The following is a 21,874-nucleotide window of genomic DNA, read 5'->3' on the forward strand; positions in this document are numbered from 1 at the left end:
TATGGTAACAGATACAATCACCAGAGGGACAGGGTAGTTGATAGAGAAGAGATCTGAGCCCTGAAATAAGCCAATGTTTAGAAATCCAAGGGACTTCCCTGGCGGTCCAGTGGTTAAGACTCTGCGTTTCCAATGCAGGGGGCCCGAGGTTCAATCTCTGGTCAGGGAACTAAGATCCCTTTTTTTTTCTTTTTGGCATGCTGCGGACCAAAAAAAAAGAAATCTGGAAGATAAGGAGAGATCAACAAAGGGGGATAAGAAAGTGTGGACAGGGAGTTTAGTGGAGAACTGACAGAACCAGGAGAAACCATTAAAAAAGTACAAAAAAAGGAGCTGCAAAAAATTTTTTTCAACTACTTTCAGTAATTATACTGTTGGTGATAATGTTGTAGTAGTAATAATAGTAGTACTATTCTGATATGTAATGTAGGATAAAGCAAATGAGCAATTATGGGATGTTCTAATGTGATTATCTCTGGTGTCCTTAAGATCTGCAATTCTGGATATGGGAAAAAGGAAAACCAGATGTAAGACAGAAGACGTTAAGTGATTACACTGTAGTCTCAAACTTGAAATGGAGTATCAGTGTGAACTCACTATGTATTTTATGTTTAAAATATATATATATGTATATATATACACTTACACATACTTCCTACCTCTGTCCATCAACAAAGGCCTATAAACAATAACTAATCCAATAGCAACAAATGTAGTTAGTGCACAAATTGAACCCCCATCCCCTCAAAAAAAAAAGAAAGTGAGGCTTCTTGGAAAATGTCAGATCTAGAGCAGAAAATACACAAGTTAAGTCCAGAGTATTCTATCATAATGGATAATATGGCAATTCTCAAACACTTTTATATAAAAGTCCTGTCAAAAAGGCTGAGAAGTCCACCTGAAGAGCTACCACTGGCTAAAGATAGGACCATTTTTGAGCATCAACAAGGACAAACTACAATGGATATTAAACTTATAATTTCACAATGATTTTTTTAAAAAATTGACTGGTTCCTCCAAAAGTTAAATGTTACCGTATGATCCAACAATCCCACTCCTAGGTATATACCCAGGAGAAATGAAAACATATATTAGCATAAAAATTTGTTCACAAAAGTTCATAGCAGTATTATTCATAATAGCCAAAAAGTGGAAATAGTCCAAATGTCCATCAATTGATAAGTGGATAAACAAAATGTGGTACATCCATACAATGGAATATTATTCAGCCATAAAAAGGAAACTTTGGAACTACTTGGTTACAACTCTTGACTCCCATTCACTTAAAATATGATACTACTCTACTACATTAAAAAAAAAATGATGCACCATCTTTTTACTTTAAAAAGTGAGTTCTAGGGACTTCCCTGGTTGCACAGTGGATAAGACTCCGCACTCCCAATGCAGGGGGCCTGGATTCAATCCCTGATCAGGGAACTAGATCCCACATGCATGCCGCAACTAAGAGTTCGCATGCCATAACTAAGGAGCCCTCGTGCCGCAACTAAGGAGCTGGTGAGCTGTAACTAAGGAGCCTGCCTGCTGCAACTAAGGAGCCCGCCTGCCGCAACTAAGACCCAGTGCAACCAAATAAATAAATAATTTTTTTTTTTTTTAAGTGAGGTCTAGGAACCCCCCGGCGATCCAGTGGTTAGGACTCAGCACTTTCACTGCTGTGGCCTGGGTTCAATCCCTGGTTGGGGAACTAAGATCCCACAGACTGCACAGTGTGGACAAAAAAAAAAAAAAAAAAAAGAGTTCCAACTCATTTGGCGGGGAGATAAGTAATAACGCCCCTTGAAATACTTTTAGATGTAACAAAATGAGAGCTTGAGCTAAGCATTTTGGGGAGAAGATTCAAATCAAGTACGGGACAGCAATGAAACAAAGTAGAGAAGAGAAAAAACATTGGGAAACATAAGCAAGAAAGACCCTTAGAGTTTCTATCATATGTCATACATATTCTGCCCCATGAGATGTTCATGAGAACAGGGTTTCAAGGTCAAAGATAAGAAATGTGACATTCATGAACTAAAAACCATTTTCAGATAAAAGGGAAAGAACAGAGCTTCATGTGCCGCTCCCCATTGCTTGCATTACCACCTTAACCATCCCCGCCCCGCCCTCCCCCGCCCAGTCCACGGAAAAATGTCTTCCACAAAACCAGTCCCTGGTGCCAAAAAGGTTGGGGACCACTGGTTTAAAACATATTTTAAAAATCCCTTCAACTAACAGTGAAAAACTTGCAACAAATAAAATCTTAATCCCAGATGGCTTTGCTAATGAATTCTACCAAATATTTAAAGAAGAATCAATGCCAATTCTTTATAAAGTCTTCCAAAAAAACAGAAGAGGCAGGAATACCTCCCAACTCTTTCTGTGAGGCCAGTAATATCCTAACACCCAATCCAAAGACATCTCAAGAAAAGAAAACTACAGACCAATATCATTTATAAATATAAGACACGAAAATCCTCATCAAATTATTAGCAATTTGAATCCAGCATGACCAAATAAGATTTATCTCAGAAGTGCAAGGTTGGTTTAATGTCCAAAAATCAATATGTAATTGATTTATAAATTAATTTGATTTAAAAAATTATTTTTAAATTGACTGATTTATAAATTGATAAGTAAAACCATATAAATAGACTAAAGGACAGAACCCACATGATCACTGTAATAGACATGGAAAAAACATTTTAACAAATCCAAAACCTTTCCATGATGAAAATACTCAACAAACATGGAATAAAAGGGAACTTCCTCACCTGGATACAGTGTATCTATAAAAAAAACCCCAGAGCTAACATCATACTTAATGGTAAAAGATTGAATGTTTTCCCCCTAAGAACAGGAAAAAGACAAGGATGCCTGCTTACGCTACTTCTATTAAAAATTGTACTGTGGACTTCCCTGGTGGTGCAGTGGTTAAGAATTTGCCTGCCAATGCAGGGAAACATGTTCGAGCCCTGGTCCAGGAAGATCCCACATGCCACGGAGCAACTAAGCCTGTGTGCCACAACTACTGAGCCTGCGCTCTAGAGCCCGCGAGCCACAACTACTGAAGCCCGTGCGCCTCGAGTCTGCTAGGCAGTAAGAGAAGCCACTGCAATGAGAAGCACGCGCATTGCAACAGAGAGTAGCTCCCACTTGCCACAACTAGAGAAAGCCCACGAGCAGCAACTAAGACCCAACGCAGCCAAAAATAAATTGAAAAAAAAAATTGTACTGGAGGGAATTCTGTGGCGGTCCAGTGGTTAGGACTCAGCACTTTCACTGCTGTGGCCTGGGTTCAATCCCTGGTCAGGGAACTAAGATCCGGCAAGCTGCACAGCATGGTCAAAAAGATACATACATACATACATACATACATACATACATACATACATACATAAATAAATATTGTACTGGAGAGTCTGGCCAGAGCAATTAGGCAAGAAAATGAAGTAAAAGGCGTCTAGAATGGAAAGGAAGTGGTAAAAACTATCTCTTGTTTGCAGATGACATGATCTTGTACATAGAAAGTCCTAAGGAATCTACTAAAAACCTATTAGAATAATACACAAGCTGAGCAAGATTGTAGGATATAAGATCAAGATATAAAAATCAATGTATTGATGGAATACACTAGCAATGAACAATTCAAAAAGAAAATTAAGAAAACAATTCATTTACAATAGCATTAAAATTTAATACTACTTAAGAATAAATTTAACGAAAGAAGTATAAAACTTGTACTCTGAAAACTACAAAACATTGCTGAAAGAAATAAAAGAAAACCTAAATAAATAAAAAGATATCCTGTATCATGGATTGGAAGACAATATTTTTAAGATGGCAATACTGCCTAGATTGATCTACAGATTCAATGCAATGCCTATCAGAATTTCGTCTTTTTTTGTTTGTTTGTTTGCAGAAATTGACAAACTGACCATAAAATCCATAGGTAAATGCCAGAGATTCTGAATTGTCAAAATAATCTTGAAAAAGAACAAAGTTGGAGGACTCACACTTCTGATTTCAAAACTTACCACTAAACTATAAAATTGAGAGTCCAGAAATAAACTCTCACATTTATGATCAACTGATTTTTGACAAGGATGTCAAGGGACTTTAATGGAGAAAGAAGTCTTTTCAATAAATGGTACTGTGATAATTGGATTTTCACATGCAAAAGAATAAAGTTTGACCACTACTTCACACCATATACAAAAACTGACTTCATTTGGATAAAAGAATGAAATGTAGAGCTAAAACTATAAAACTTTTAGAAGAGAACACAGGATTAAGTCTTTGTGACATTGGATTAGGGAAAGCCTTCTTAGATATAACACAAAAAATGCAAGCGATATAAGGCTGATAAATTGGACTTCATCAAAATTAAAAACTTCTGTGCTTCAGATGACACTATCAAGAAAGTGAAAAGAGGGACTTCCCTGGTGGCGCAGTGGTTAAGAATCCTCCTGCCAGTGCAGGGGACATGGGTTTGAGCCCTGGACAGGGAAGATCCCACATGCTGTGGAGCAACTAAGCCCAAGCTCCACAACTGCTGAGCCTGTGCTCTAGAGCCCGTGAGCCACAACTACTGAGCCTACGTGCCAAAACTACTGAGTCCACGTGCCACAACTACTGAAGCCTGCTCGCCTAGAGCCCGTGCTCCGTTACAAGAGAAGCCACCACAATGAGAAGCCCGTGCACCACTCACCACAACTAGAGAAAGCCCACACACAGCAACGAAGACCCAACACAGCCAAAAAAACAAAAAAATCATATGTTCACACAAAAAGTTGTACCTGAGTGTTATAGCAGCATTATGCATAACAGTCTAGTCAAAAAAGTGGAAATAACTCAAATGGCCATCAACTGATGAATGTGCTATATCCATACAACGGAATATCATTAAGCCTTGAAAAGGAATGAAGTTGTGGCACGTGCTCCAACGTGGATAAACCTTGAAAACATTACACAAAGTGAAAGAAGTCAGACATAAAGGGCTATATAACATGATTCCACATATATGCAATGTTCAGAACAGGCCAAATCTATAGAGCCAGAAAGTAGATTTGTGGTTGCTTGGGCCTGGGGGAGGGGAAAATGAAGAGTGACTATGAACGGGTGGGTAAGGAGTTTCTTTTTGGGGTGATAAAAGTGTCCTAATATTGATTGCGTAACTCTGTGAACATATTAAAAACCATTAAACTTTATACTTTAAATGGGTGAACTGTATGGTATGTGACATATCACAATAAAGCTGCTAAAAAAGTAACAGTGAAGTATACATATGGAAAAAAAGAAGAGAAAGCAGTTCTCTTTAAAGTCATTAAACTATTCAACACTTTGTTTCATGACAACCATTTAATATAGTTTAATTTATTCACTTCTTCCAAAAATATTTTCCCTATTTTTAACAAGTTCAAAGTAGATCAGTATAACAGAACAAACACACTACCTCACTATAAGGAATCACTCAGCAGATAATGTTTTCCACATAGGATTTTTAAAAACTTGGGTGAGAAATGTATACCAAAGAGAAATAAATAAAATGGTTTGTTCTTAGCTTCACTGTAGGCTGTATACCTGTAATATTTTTCTACAAATTTGCTGGTTCCTTCCTGTACTCCTCTAGCAGTAACCTGAGCAAGATGACATCTAAGAGTAAATGGATGCGCCTTCACATTTCCTTTCATTGCCAGGGAGTCACTACTGGTTCAGATAAAAGACAAGCGTGTGTCTCTCAAGGAAAAGGCAGTTTCTTCTGATCTACCAACTGGTTTAGCCAAGTTAATTACTATAGTTCTCAGCCCTGGCTCTACACTAGAATCACCTGGTGCACAGCTTTTAAATATTACTGATGTCTGGCTCCCATCCTCAAACATTCAGATTTAACTGGTCTAGGGTGGGGCCCAGTCAACCTTATTTTACTAAAAGTTCTCCAGATGATTCAAATGTGTAGCCACAGTTGAGAAGCACAAAACTAATGGTTTGCCAACTTTTTGGTCCAAGGACCCTTCAACACTCTTAAAAACTGAGGGGGGGTTCCCTGGTGGTGCAGTGGTTAGGAATCCTCCTGCCAATGCAGGAGACACGGGTTCAAGCCCTGGTCTGGGAAGATCCCACATGCCGCAGAGCAACTAAGCCCGTGCACCACAACTACTGAGCCTGTGCTCTAGAGCCCGCGAGCCACAACTGCGGAGCCCGTGTGCCACAACTACTGAAGCCCACGAACCTAGAGCCCGTGCTCCCAACAAGGGAAGCCACCACAATGAGAAGCCCACGCTCCACAATGAAGAGTAGCCGCTGCTCGCCGCAACTGGAGAAAGCCCGCGCTTAGCAACAAAGACCCAACGCAGCCAAAAATAAAAATAAATGAAATAAAATAAATGTATTAAAAAAAAAAAGTGTTTAAAAACTACTGAGTACTCCAAAACACTTTTCTTCATATGGATTATATGTACTGATATTTACTATAATGAGAAATTAAAACTGAGAAATTTTAAAAATATTAATTTAAAAATAAAAAATAACAAACTGGTTAGATAATATAAATAACTTATTTTTATTAAAATAATATTTTCCAAAACAACGACAAAACATTAATGTGAAGAGTAGCATTGTCTTAAACTTTTTGCAAATCTCTTTAATATCCAGCTTAATAAAAGAGAGCTGAATTCTTTTTTTTTTAAATTAATTTATTTATTTATGGCTGTGTTGGGTCTTTGTTTCTGTGCGAGGGCTTTCTCCAGTTGCGGCGAGCGGGGGCCACTCTTCGTCGCGGTGCGCGGGCCTCTCACTATCGTGGCCTCTCTTGTTGCGGAGCACAGGCTCCAGACGCGCAGGCTCAGTAATTGTGGCTCACGGGCCCAGTTGCTCCGCGGCATGTGGGATCTTCCCAGACCAGGGCTCGAACCCGTGTGCCCTGCATTGGCAGGCAGATTCTCAACCACTGTGCCACCAGGGAAGCCCGAGAGATGAATTCTTATATGTGCTTCTGCATTCTGCTGCAGTATGCAGTTTAAGTATGCCGAGCCTCACACAGCTAGGCAGTTGGACAAGGAAGGAGTATTTAATAACCTTTTCAGATAATTGTGGTTATCTTTCTGTCTACCAAACCAAAACTCAACAAGCGGATTCTTAAAGGTTAGTTGCAATGTAGGATCTGAAAACTTATCAATAAAGTTTTCATATCCTGTTACATTAAAAATCCTTTGGTCTCTCTTGCAGCTTGAATAGATCTTTCTTACCCTTGCATGATTTTGTAGCATCATGTATTGGTCATTTGGAATATATTTTTTCATTGAGTTATGCACATTTTCCAAATGTTAAAAGCATTTTATTATATCAAAAAGTCACATTTGTTAGTATCACCAATGATCTCATCAGACAAGTCTTTAAGTATTGGGAAGCTATCAAACTCACAGAGACAGATACTAGTTTTCCAGAATTCTAATTTTTGTTTGAAAGCTAGAAATTTATAATTGTTAACAAATACCATCAGTGTTTTCCTTAAATGATAAATTCATTTTGGTTATTTTAGGAAAACAAATGTCTGACAAATACCCAAGTCTGACCAGCCACAGTTTGTCAGCCAGTTGTTTTTTCAAGTGAAAAATGGTGTTGCATGAAAAACCCCGCTAGTTCAGCTTGCATCTCAACCACACATGCTTTCCTCTGCAACAACTCTCATACCTCAGTATGCAGCCGAAGTGGACTCTGAGCACTTCTCATTTCATCTCACAGATTATTAACAAGATGAGTACTCAAGGGTTGAGATTAAATAAAACTAGTAATTTTTACTGCTTCAACAAAGACATTTTGAGGTTAAACTGGCATGTTTTCTCCCTGCAAGTCCATACAGTTTGGTGCCAACTGCCTTGATTCATGCTAAGGTACCAGCAATTTTACCAACCCTCAGTGCAAATGTCAACAATGAAAAAAGCAAACAACATCTTAGTATTACTGTGAAAATAGTTTTGAACTTACAGACACCCTGAAGAAGGAATCCCCAGAGGTCCATGAAAGTATAATTTGAGAACCACCTCCCTGGGCTGATCCCTGTAGAACCAACATGCCAATTACACATTAGCTATCTCAGCAAGAGTTAAGTAAGTTTCAAAACTACTCCATATATGATCCAAGTAAGATAAAGTATGAGGAAAGTGACAGGGTGTATTCTACCATATTCAGTTTGATTGCTAATCCCAAATCAGACATTAAAAAATATAAAGTCCAGGAGAATTTTTCCTACAGATTTGATTATGAAATATTTGGCAGAGGGAATCTAATTCAAACCAGCTGCTGGACTCTTGCTGCACAGCAGTTGGTTAGAACACACTGCCAAAAGGCCCCTTAAGTGGGGAGGCCAGATGAGCTCATGCAAAGGCGTTTCAGCAGCTTTTGCCCCATAAGTCCCATAAGCACAACACCACTCAATTTTCCACATCATAAAGTAGCCACACTTTCTCTGGATCATTTTCTTTTCCAGTCAAAGAAAGATTATAGGAAAAGACTACAAAATTTACATCCTGCAAAATCCACGGCACCTATATCTATTTTTCTACCTGTATCCTGTACCTGGCTTTAACCTCAAGAAATGTGTAAAATAAAAATCCTCTTCATTTATCACTTTCATGTTTTTACTTAATTCCTCAACCATCCTGAAATATCAGCTATTAAGTAAACACACACACACACACAACCTTTGGTTTCCAAGAATCTATAAATGTGCAAGCCAATATAAATGGTTAACTCATGTTAATTTATATCACACTAACAATGTTCTTTGATTTTTAAAATTTATTTTATTTATTTATTTTTGGCTGTGTTGGGTCTTCATTGCTGGGTGCAGGCTTTCTCTAATTGTGGTGAGCGGGGGCTACTCTTCGCTGAGGTGCGCAGGCTTCTCATTGCGGTGACTTCTCTTGTTGCGGAGTACGGGCTCTATGTGCGTGGGCTTCAGTAGCTGTGGCACACGGGTTCAGTAGTTGTGGCCCATGGGCTCTAGAGTGCAGGCTCAGTAGTTGTGGCGCATGGGCTTAGTTGCTCTGCGGCATGTGGGATCTTCCGGACGAGGGCTCGAACCCGTGTCCCCTGCATTGGCAGGTGGATTCTTAACCACTGCGTCACCAGGGAAGCCCTTCTTTGATTTTTTTTTTTTTTAATTTACTTATTTTATTTATTTATTTTTGGCTGCACTGGGTCTTCGTTGCTGCGTGCGGGCTTACTCTAGTTGCAGCAAGCGGTGGCTTCTCTTGTTGTGCAGCACGGGCTCTAGAGCTCAGGCTCAGTAGTTGTGGTGCACAGGCTTAGTTGCTCCGCAGCATGTGGGATCTTCGTGGACCAGGGCTCGAACCCATGTCCCCTGCACTGGCAGGCGGATTCTTAACCACTGCACCACCAGGGAAGTTCCCTTCTTTGATTTTTGAACTGCAATTAATTCTTAATTTATCAGGGACTATCTACCTTTGCTATTGGATCATCAGAGTCCTTAATCTTTTCCTTCTCTATATGTTTATGTTACCCTTGTGTGTGTGTGTGTGTGTGTGTGTCTCATCCACTCATAAGAACATGTTCCAAAGTACTAAAATTAGTGAAAGTGAACATTCAGCCCTTTCTCATTACTCGTATGTATCTCAAACTGCCTCTTTCCTCCACACTAAAATGACATAAGCACACCACTTTCTGGCTTTGCCTCTCTCTACTGGATACCTTCTGGTCTGGGTTCCTCCTCTGGTCTCTTTCAGTGGCGATACTCTAAACCCTCTGGGAGGCAGAGGATGATTAAGCCTCCTTAATTCTATCAAGAAGTGACTTCAACCAATTCCATCTGGCCCACACAGCCACATAGAAAAACTAAACCTCTCATCTGCCTGTCACCTTTGCTCCTAATCCACCAGTACTTCCTGAGCAAGGAGTGAAGAATCCTTGCTGTTTCATTAATTAATTAAACATATTAAGAGGGACTTCCCTGGGCTTCCCTGGTGGTGCAGTGGTTGAGAATCTGCCTGCCAATGCAGGGAACACGGGTTCGAGCCCTGGTCTGGGAAGATCCCACATGCCGCGGAGCAACTGGGCCCGTGAGCCACAATTACTGAGCCTGCGCGTCTGGAGCCTGTGCTCCGCAACAAGAGAGGCCGCGATAGTGAGAGGCCCATGCACCGCGATGAAGAGTGGCCCCCCCTTGCCACAACTAGAGAAAGCCCTCGCACAGAAATGAAGACCCAACACAGCCATAAATAAAATAAATAAATAAATTAAAAAAAAAAAAGAGGGACTTCCCTGGTGGTGCAATGGTTAAGAATTCGCCTGCCAATGCAGGGGACACGGGTTCGAGCCCTGGTCCGGGAAGATCCCACATGTCGCAGAGCAACTAAGCCCGTGCGCTACAACTACTGAGCCTGCGCGCTAGAGCCCTTGAGCCACAACTACTGAGCCCGTGTGCCACAACTACTAAAGCCCACGTGCCTAGAGCCCGTGCTCCACAACAAGATAAGCCACCACAATGAAAAGCCCACGCACCGCAACGAAGAGTAGCCTCCACTCGCCGCAGCTAGAGAAAGCCCACGTGCAGCAACGAAGACCCAATGCAGCCAATAAATAATAAACAAAAACAAATATATATCTGAATTCCTCACATTTAACATGAAACTTTCACTACTCGTAAAAACTGTTGGTTTAGAGCTAAGCTCTTCTTTTAACAATGTCAAAAAACCAATTATACTTTTTACACAAATTCTTCCTTGACATATTTTCACTTAATAATAAATAATTATTATAATTAAAGAAGCTAACACTTACTTGAGCACCTACAATGTGTCAGGTACCACTGTAGGCATTTTAAAAGTATTGACTCATTGAATACTCACACCCACTCTATCTCATTAGGGTCCACTTAACAAATGAAAAATCTGTGGCACAGAAAGATTAAGTAACAATGCTCCCAATTACCTAATATAAGTGGCTATTAGGAACTCAAACTCAGTTTAAGGATTGGTCTTATTCCCTTCTATTAAATCTTGTTGGTTTTTGGGGTTTGTTTTATTTATAACAGCTTTACTGAGATATAATTCACACACCATATACTTTACCACTTAAAAGTGTATATAGTTCAATGGACTTTAGTATAATGAGAGTTTTGCAACCATCAGCACAATCTTAGCACATTTTCATTACCCTAAAAAGAATCCCTATACCAACTAGCAGTCACTCCCTATTTCTCCCAACTCCCTCCCCGCCCCCCGCCAAAAAAAACCCTGGCAACAACTAATCTGCTTTCTGTCTGTATAGATTTGCCTATTCTGGACATTTCATATAAATGCAATCATACAACATGTGGTCTTTTGCATCTGGCTCCTTTCACTTAGTATGTTTTCAAGGTTCATCCATGCTGCAGTGTGTATCAGAACATTTTTTTATTGCTGAATCATATTCCATTGTATGGATATGCCACATTTTGTTTATCTGTTCATCAGCTGATGGACACTTGGATTGTTTCCACTGTTTAGGTGTCATGAATGATGCTGTTATGAACGTTCATGTATAAATTTTTGTGTGGACATTTTTCATTTCTCTTGGATATACAACCTAGGAGTGGAATTGCTGGGTCATACGGTGACTCTATGTTTATCCTTTTCGGGAACTTTCAGATTTTTCCACATCAACTGCACCATTTTACACTCCCACCAGTAGTGTATGAGGTTCTATTTTCTCCTACAACCTAGTCTACTCTTGCATACTATCTTTTTAATTATAGCCATCCTAGTGGGTGGGAAGTGATAGCTCATTGTGGTTTCAATTTCCAAGTCCCTGATGGCTAATTATGCCGAGCACCTTTTCATGTGCTTATCGGCCATTTGCATATCTTCTTTGAACAAACGTCTACTCAGATCCTTTTCCCATTTTTTACTTGGGTAATTTATCTTTTTATTATTGAGTTGTAAGAGTTCTTTATATTTTCGAGATACAAGTCCCAGATTAGATATATGATTTGCAAATATTTTCTCCCATTCTGTGGGCTTTTTCACTTTCTTAATGGTGACATATGAAGCAAAAAAGTTTTTAACTTTGATGAAGTCCAATTTATTTATTTATTCTCTTGTTGCTTGTGCTTTGGTGTTGTATCTAAGAAGGCTCTGCCTAAGCCAAGATCATTAAGATCTACTCCTGTATTTTTTTTCTAAGAGTTTTAAATCTTATTTATATCTTTTCCTTAGTTGCAAATTAATACCACACTGATAGTACCCACACAACCACCCCATTTCCTTGTTTAGTACCAAAGTACTTTGGTGGTCTAGGTCCAGTCTAGTCAATGTCCAGAAATTATTTGTTTATGAGATTGTAATTTCTATATTGAACAAAGGCTCATCTAGGGAATGTCATAGGTTTCTGCTCCATCCCTCCAGTAACACCCAGTTAAGGAAATGTCTAAGGATATAGCTACCCTCCTTGCATTCTATGATCATAACTAGAGCATAAGCCTCTTCCATAAAATTTAAGCTTAAGAGATCTGGACAGTCATATTCATAAGCTCTAACTCTTTAGAAAATATAAATTTAATTGCTCTAATTATATCTACTGAGACATGTCCACATGTTTTGTTATAATTCCTGTCATGCTCCCAATATAACTAAGACAGAGAAACTGTAATTTAAGTAAGAGAATTTATCTCAACTAAGATTTATTGAAGGCCTACTATACACGAAGCACTATGGGAAATGCTGAGCTAAGTCATAGTTCTTGACCTCAAGGAGGTTATAATTTAGTGAGAATTTTAAAAATAAATAAATAAAACCAGAGAAACTGATGGTTAAATTCAGTCTTTTTCTTTTTTTTTTTTGATGTGGATCATTTTTTTAAAGTCTTTATTGAATTTGTTACAATATTGCTTCTGTTTTATGTTTTGGTCTTTTGGCCGTGAGGCATGTGGGATCCTAGTTCCCCAACTAGGGATCAAACCCGCACCCCCTGTATTGGAAGTCGAAGTCTTAACCACTGGACCGCCAGGGAAGTCCCAAATTCAGTCTTTCTGAAGGATCATTATGTCCTGAAGGAATTAATGAGGGCACACTTCCCTAACTCTGGGGCTCAATAAATCCTTTATCTCTATTCTGTGATCTAAGGGCTCCAGCTCTAAATTACACAGAAACTCCTGAAAAGCTATGTGAAAATTATATTTTTACAAAAAGAGTGATATATGTAAGGGAACTTGGCAAATTGAAGGAAATCCTACATAACATAGAAGCCTTCCTGGAATAGAAGAATACTCTGCCTCACGTGACTCTGTCTGCTGAAAGCAGGAGCCCCCATACTGTTGCCCGTGGGACATACCAGATGGCTCCACCATTTAGCCTTTCTGACTACCAAGTATTTTCTGTGGGGCTCCCTTTTAATGTGTAGTTTTTGAGCTAGATCAAAACCTGATTCTTTTTTAAGCCCAGATAACACCGAATGTGAACATGTTTTCTAGTTTCACACTAGATAACTACTTTCTAGTTATTTCTTAAGACATCTTGGCCCCCAAATCTACATTTCTCTATTCTTTTCCCTTCCAACTCCTCACATTGGACATGCTAGAAACATCCTGTTGCTTCAGGTCAAATAAATGTTTATTTGATGGAATCAAAATTATGTACTCTTATACTAGAAAGAGAAGTTGAAGAATGTTTTGGTTGAGTTGTGTGGTTTATCCACAGTACCACAGTCTTGTTTAAATGATTTCATCACTCAGTCAAAATGCTGCCACAATTTCAGTGGTTTTCTAGTCACAGTCAATAAAGTAAAGGAAAAAAAAACCACTATTTACTTATCTTCATGACTAAGCAAGTCTTGAAAAGAGCAGTTAGGAAGCTGCTTCAACAACTTAAAAAATACACACAAAAATACTAGTGACAGAAACCATTTATTTTGAGCTAGGAGCTGCAAAATAATAAGGTTGTGAAAGAAAGGTTTTTGTCTAAATCAACTACATCAGCTACTTAAATGCTATTTTAGCCACCTAAAAGATAATAGAATTCATTTTAAAATTCTTTAGTAGGTTTAGAGGAGGATAGACATTTTATTTTTTTGTCTTTAGTCTTACCTTGTGGCAACAAGAGGGTAGCTATGACACGGTGATGCCCAGGCATCCCTTGTCCACGGCATACAGTCATAAAGCAGCAAATCCTTCTCAGTCACAGCCATGAGGACAGGTCTCCACTGTTGTCTTCCACCATCTAGTTTTGCCTGTTACAGTGGTGAAATCCAGAAAGTAGAGCTAACTATAGTGATCTGTAACTGTAAAAGTTCCTTCAGTGATGGCCTAAGATAGTGGGTCTCTATTCTGCTTCCCCTTCCTAACAGATGTGAGGAAAAGGAAACATCCCATCAGGTTCCTTCCTTCCCACTGGCAGGGATTCTCCACTGGGAGGTGTGAGGTGGATTGTGTAGTTTGAGAAAGCTCTCCCTGAGTGAGTTACAGACATTTTCTAATGATATGACACAGTTTTCTCCCTATTCCACAATAACTAATTATCACCAATTCTAATTAAATACATAGTACTCTGTTCAAAATGATAATAGTTTTAATATGTCTGATGTGGGAGTAACATCTTCTAAGTACAGGATAGAAACTATTACCAAATGAGGCTGTATAATATAAACATCATTGTTTTTCAAATATTTTTGATCAAGACCTACAATAAGAAATACATTTTACACTGCAACTCAACACATACATATAAATACTGAATTTAAAAATTTCCAAAACAACACAATTCCTATACTTTGTGCAACGTACTCTGCTAATTTCTATTTTACCTTTTTTAAATGCCGATATGACCAACAATGCTGTATTTCGGAAAACACTGATATAAACTATTGTCAAAGAGTTCCCCATTATAGTTCAGGAAGTTTATGTTTCAGTTTCAAGTATACCATTGCATTTAATTGCATAAAGCTCAGTTATCTCTATGATGGTTTAAAAACGTAGGAAAACAACCACTACTTATACATATTGTCAAGGATCCAAGACTAAAAAACAAAAGACTATGTTCAAGAAAAGCCCTGGTATCATCAAAATGTTTGCCTTCATAAGATGAGACCTTTGAGCAGGGAACGCTTAACAACAGAGTATTTTAACCCTCATCTTTTCTGCTCACTATCACTGATGGCTTCAAGGTGAATTTAAATTGATGAATCACTTGTCTCTTACTTGTCTTCAGATCTGCTTTTTATTTTCTCTTCCTTAATGACTTCTGAAGGTAATTTGAACACGTCAGGGCACCTTAAGAATACATCTATAATCTGAAAAGTGACCTGAGTGGTTCGGTTCTGTGCTATAACATCTACCACTGGGACGCTTTTCTCCTAGCTAGAGCCATGAGCTGATTCCAGGAAGGGGAAATGAATTCCAGCCAGTGAAGTTACTCATGTTCGACCCTGTGCTGAAAGCACAAAATATATGACTCAACCCTGAGAATTCAAGCAAAGTATGGTAGAAATAATTAATACTTTCCTTACCAGTGAACCCAAGTTTTCTAAGACTCTATATTAGTCTAGAGTAATGTCTGGAGGGAGAGTAACAGCTGTAAAGAGGTTCTCCTGGATTCTTAAATTTTGGGGTCACAGATACCCTGAAGGGATTTCTAGTTTATGTGCACTACTAAGTCTTTGTCTCTGAGATTGTTATGGATAATATTTCATAGGGAAAATAATGTAAAAATGTATCTTCCCAAAGGGATAAAATGACTATCTGATTTTTTTAATTAATTTTTTTTGCTAAGTTATAAGAGAGATTTTGAACACTAGATCAGAGTATATGCATTTAGAAAACCTAAATTAAATGTATTTCTTCCCAAAGAAGAGAAAGGAAAACTGCTAATGCCAATACAAGCCATAAGCAATTTCAAGACAGAGAACTTTTTTTTCAATTAACAATTTTTAAAAAGTGTTTATTCTTTAGCTCTTTTGAGTCCTTAGTTTTTGGAGAATATCTTTTCCCTCTTCTACTTGCCATTGGAGAAAAATAAAACCTCAGTTTAAGTCATTCTGTTGCCTATTTGCCTTAACTTATAAGGATACTGTTTGCTTTCACTGGAATCAAAATGCCACCTGCTGTATGTAGTATGTGTTTTTGGTTGTGGTATCAGTACAAGCAGCCTTGGGACTCCACTATGAGGTGTTTTTTTTCCCCACTATCGAGTTTTTGGCCAGAGAAAAAAGGGATACTAAAGTTAGGGTTCTGGTTTGCTTGTGTTTCAATAACCACACATGCATACACCTGGCCAAACAATAGCCTTCTCCAAATTTTATTTTCTAATAACTAGAGTTGAATAGCACTAAAGATGAAAAATTAATAATAGTTATTATTCATTCCCTAAATCTCTTCATCCCACAAATCTTTTTAAGAGGTGATGTACTTCTGCTATTTACATATTTTATTATTACAATAGAAAACATAGAGCAAAAAATAAATTGTTCCACTAATCCTGATTTAGTGTATATGTTCCTAAATTGAGTCTTTACGCAGTTTGAGAATAACCAGGGACAAGGTAGGAACTGTGAAAACAAAGCTTTCTTTGCCTGTCTTGGCTTTTCTACCAACACTCAAATGCTTAAAAATACTTATTTCGTAGGTAACGTATGTCCCCTCATTTGTTGGACTTAAAGAAGATTCCCTCATAAGAATATAACCAACTAAAAGGTAAACTATCAGTCACATAAAAATAAGTATCAGTAAAGAGATAGAAGTGCCTTGCACAGAACAGATTATCTATTGGTTACCAAACATCTGTAGCATAGGTTTTCCCTATTTTAAGCAAACTCAATTTATGACAATGTGAAATAACAAACAGATAAGTTAAGGAGAGATCATTTAAAGTTAAATAAATGATAACTATCTTTTCTTTACAACTGAAACAGTTTCATTTATATGCAAGCTTTTCAGGAAACACATCTATTGCTAAAAGAAATGCTTACCTATTTTAAAAAGATTACATGATCTAAAATTATCCTGACCATTTTCATACTCATAGAATTAAACAATCTTACTGTTAAAAAAGGCAACTCTTATCAGATATGTAAGTTCATTACAATACCTCTGAGAAATGGTATCCAGTCTTGCTTGAACAACTTATTCTAAGTGTATTTGATTTGGGTAACCCAAACAACTACTTGGAAAAAGTAAAAATCATGAATAGTTTAGAAACAGCACTTTGGATTAGTTCCGTGATACTATTTTTAAAGAAATTGAAACTTTTTGACTTAGTATTATTTTCCAACCCTGAGCTTGTGTTCTTGGACAGTATTTTATAATTAATGACTTGTTTGCTTGCTTTTTGCATGTATATATGTAGACAAAGGAAAAAATTAGTGAACATCTACTATTTACAAAGCATTAGGCTAAGTTCTCTGGGGGCTAAAGATTTGGGAAAAATGTGCTCCTATCTTCCAAGAGCTCACAACTGAGTGGAGGAAACACACACATAAATACAGTCCATAAAGGGCAGATTGTGATGAATTTGTGGCTTTATTTTTCTCCTTTCTACTTTCTACTTGTCTGTATGTAGCATAAACCAAATTAAGTTCACTTTAAAGGTCTGGCAACCCTCATACGTTGCTGGTGGGAATTTAAATTAGTTCAATCTTGATGGAAGGTAAATTTGGCAATATTTATCAAAATTACAAATGCATATACCTTTTGTGGTAGTTTAAAAAGATGTCCACAAATTCTTTACCATTCTTCCCTTTAAGAGCCGGAGCCCTGGGGTATAGACTGGACTTAGTAATTCACTTCTAATGAAAAGAATAGAGAAGAGACTAGGTCATAAAAGGTATTGTGGCTTCCATCTTGTTCTCTCTGTCAGATCACTTGCTCTGACAAAAACCCACAGCCATATCTTGAGGACACTCAGCCAATCTTGTGGAAAGGCCTGCATAGAAAGGAACTGAGGACTTCTGCCAACAAGCAGTAAGAAACTGAGACCTCCTGCCAACAGCTATATAAATGAATCCTGTTGGAAGTGGACCTGCCAACCCAGTCAAGCCCTCAGATGACTGCCACCCTTGCTGACAGCTTGACTGCAACTTCATGAAGCGTCCCAGGCCAGAACCAGGCAGCTAAACTGCTACCAGATTCCTGATCCTTAGAAACTGTGGGAGGTAAATGTTATTTCAAAGTCACTAACTCTTGGGGGTAATTTGTTTTATAGAGATAGATTACTAATATACCCTTTGAACCTGCGCTTCTGGGATTTATCCTACAGGTATAGAAATATCCCCTGTTCTATGAACTAACAATCAAAGCTCAGGAAATGATGTAAAACTTTGGATAAACCCCTTTCTAACCAAAGTTTTACTGCTCACTACTAGAAACTTAAGAACCAAATACATTCAGATAATGTATTCCCTTGTTATCTGATCTATCTGAACTCAGGAACCAAAGAGTTTGGAAAGCACATGTGTGAAAGGAAAAACTACAAGGTTATTCATTATAGCATTCTTTGTAATGGCAAAAGATTACGACAACAAAACTGGGGGGTGTGCTTATTTAACTACAGCCACACAATGGAAAACTATACAGTTGTAAAAAAGAATGCTCTCTGTGCTTTGATATGGAAAGATATATTGCTTAATGAAAGAAACCAGTAAGGTATAAAGTAGTGTGCAAATATGCCATCTTCTTTTACAAAAGAGAAAAAGAAGAATATATATTCATAATTGCTTTTATTTGCATAAAGAAACTCTCAAAAGACTCAGTAGAAAGGAATGAAAGTGATTACTTCTCTGGGCTCAAAGGGGTAGGAATTAGGTGGCTGGGGGACCAGAAGGAGAGTAAGACATCACCTATTAACTTTTTATTCTGACCTTGGAACTATGTGAATGTATTACCTTTTTAAAATCATGAAGATTTCTAACATTGCTGAAAGCACAGAACAATTACCACTCAATCGAGTTTTTCAACCAGCATATAAAAATATAGAAACAATGATAAACACAACTAAAAGACTAAAACTTTCAAAGTCGTAAATACTTATACCATGATTTTCATTAGTTTCTTCTGCTTAGTTATTCTAATTATGCCTCCTAGAAATCATCACAGTACTAATTCTGTGTTCTAATTTATTAGAATCATTATTTGGAATGTTCGTAAAATTTCACGGCTGAAAAAAAACTAAATCAGTGGAGTCCAAAATCCACTACACAATCACCTGGGGAGTCAAATGAGATTTCCAGGCCCCACCATCGGTCTACCAAATGTGAACTCTTGATGGGGAACATGAGAAGCCAGACCTGGGAAACTGTATTTAAAACAAAACAACAACGCAAAAGAACAAAACCTGCCTGGGCTGATACTGATGCAATCCCTGCTCCCTTGCACACACGAAGGAACTAGGATGCAAAGATATGAAGGCACTTTTAAAAAGATCTAAAACCAGCGAAAAACAGAGCTAGCACTTGAACACTCATCTCTGAATCCCTATTCTGTCTTCTGTTTTCAACTCCCTCTGGCCCAGCTGACAGTGAAGGCCCAGAAAGAAAAAGGACGTATTGTAACATCATGTAGAACTTTTAGTCTCCCTTTTGCCAAATTTGGATCTAAACTAACTTGGATTATATCCTTCCTTTCCCTTTACCCAACATCTACTTAGGTTTTCTTGTTTCTCCTCTCTTCATTTTTCAGTTGTAGACGACAACTACACATGTTTAATGGCTTGTAAAGTGTTTTGTATATTTTATAATTTTCCCAGACCAGGGGAGTAAGCCTGTTGTCCCTGAAACTCTGTCAGTAGACTAGTACAGGAATTGGGAAACTATGACTTGTGGGCCAAATACAGCCCACTACCTCTTTTTGTAAATAAAGTTTTATTGAAACACAGTCACATCTATTCATGTTCATATTGTCTATGACTGTTTTCTTGCTATAATGGCAGAGCCAAGTAGTTGTAGCACTAATAGCCCTTTGTAGAAGAAGTTTGCTGATCCTATTCTAAAACCGTGAAAATTATCTTCAGTCATTAAGGATACAGATGTTACTAAGAACCCCTTTTTAGTTATGTTATGATGATGATTATCATGACAGTCAGTTCTTCTGGTGGAGGTGATAATTAGCAACAAACAACTAAACACTAGGGGAGGAGAAACAAAAGACTAACAAAAGATCTGCAAGCTAGATACCCAGGGCCTGACTGCATGATAAACATTACAGACATACGAAATGGGGGAACCATCCTGGCTCTGAGTAGTGACCCGGTGAGACCCTGCCCTGCCTCCCAGCCTACCTGTTCTGCCAGCCAGGCAATGTGCTTAACCTCCTTGCTGCCTCCTGCTGTACTGGTTGCACCAAGCATGGCATTGAGTTCAGCCAACACCTGTGGGAGGAGAGCCATTATGTTGGTGTGGATAGCTACGAACCAGGAGTGTGCTGTGGCTGTATCCTTGCAACGTAGGATCAACGTGTTCCTGCTATCAGGAGAATGTAGCTCTATCAATCTGTGTGGAAAAAGGAAAAAAAAAGTGAGCTAGATCAGAAGCCATCAAACCTGCCACGGTTTAACATACACAACTGAAAATCTACTTTTACATTCCAGAATATAAATACTTTCTCTTAATTCCTTAGGGTCCAATTCCAGAGAAATCCACATGTGGAAAGATCATCATTGGAAAGACTAACTGCTGGGTCTGTTGTTTCAGTATTAACGTAATGATCTAAGATAAGGGAACCTACTGTAGAGTCTGTAGTAGAACACTGCACTTTGCCTTAATTTCCATGTCAAAGAAATGGAAAGTGTGCTTGCTGAATCTCATAGGCACATTGTAAAGAAAGAACTAATATTTTTTTAAATACTTAGAAAACTCTGGTATACAGTATTGCTAGGTATATAGAACCTACTGCCAAACAGTGAACTGAAATTTCCACTGTGTGAAATAAAGAAAATAGCTGAAGAATCACTCTTTACAAAAATTTGAAATTGTTTTTGAGGGTCTGGGTAACATTATATGATTAAATCATCCACTGAGTCATAGTAGAAGAATAGTTAAGAGATCTTCAACTCTATGACTATTATTTGTTAATACTCAACTGTGAACAATCTATACTTCAAAAGTAACTTTTAGGAATTATGTAAATTTTTTAAAAAGTACACTCAACAAATTCCTTATAAAGCAATTTGTTGGGTACTATTTTGTGTTTTGATCAAAGTTTTTGCCAAGATGAATTTTAAAAATCATTCAATAAATGACTAACATATATACACTGCTGTGTTCTAACAGTGAACACACATATCTTTTAAAATGGAAAAATAATTTGGTAGGCTGGAAACTGACAAACTGCCACTGACCAAGGAGAGATCTTTTTATTCTTTCATCTTTCTGAAGATAGTTTTTGCTTCCTTGCAGCACTGTCACCAGATCCCACACCACCTGTCAAAGATGACCAGTTTACATGTACACTAGCATTTCTGCCTTGAAGTTTGCATCCCTCTCTTTTGTCCTGTTTAGAAATTCCTTTACAATTCCAAATTTTAATTTGCCATACTTAATATGGCAAACATTCATTCTCATTTGAACTCTGGTCAGTCCACCCTTTCTTAAATAAACATTTATTGAGAACCTACTGTATGCCAGATACTATGCTTGACACTGTGTTAGAGATACAGCAGTGAAAAAGATAGGCAAAAAAACTAGTCTCTACTCTCACTGGGACTATCATCTAATGGGGAAGGCAGAAAATTTATAATTAACTAATACACAATTACAGGTTACAAAAACTACTTCTATAAAGAACTGTGATGACTACCACAAAGTTCCTGGCTAAAAAAGGCACTCCCAAGATGGTAGTAGCAAAGCAGGACTGCAATGGAGGCCTCTACACCTCTGGGGCACACTTACCAAGCTGGTG

At 38.0% G+C, this 21,874-nt stretch overlaps 1 protein-coding gene across 1 annotated transcript in view; it reads right to left on the reverse strand.

The window, feature by feature from the left end:
- Nucleotides 1–21,874, reverse strand: part of SNTB2 (syntrophin beta 2) — a 100,480-nt gene that overhangs the window by 25,179 nt on the left and 53,427 nt on the right. The window contains exons 3-4 of the mRNA XM_068527353.1: nt 20,256–20,466; nt 14,078–14,220 (exon numbers count right to left, since the gene is read on the reverse strand). Of these exons, the coding sequence (XP_068383454.1) occupies nt 14,078–14,220; nt 20,256–20,466 (354 nt within the window). The remainder of the gene's footprint in view (nt 1–14,077; nt 14,221–20,255; nt 20,467–21,874) is intronic.

The sequence above is a fragment of the Eschrichtius robustus genome, chromosome 19 (assembly GCF_028021215.1).
Source record: "Eschrichtius robustus isolate mEscRob2 chromosome 19, mEscRob2.pri, whole genome shotgun sequence".
NCBI classification, from domain to species: domain Eukaryota; kingdom Metazoa; phylum Chordata; class Mammalia; order Artiodactyla; family Eschrichtiidae; genus Eschrichtius; species Eschrichtius robustus.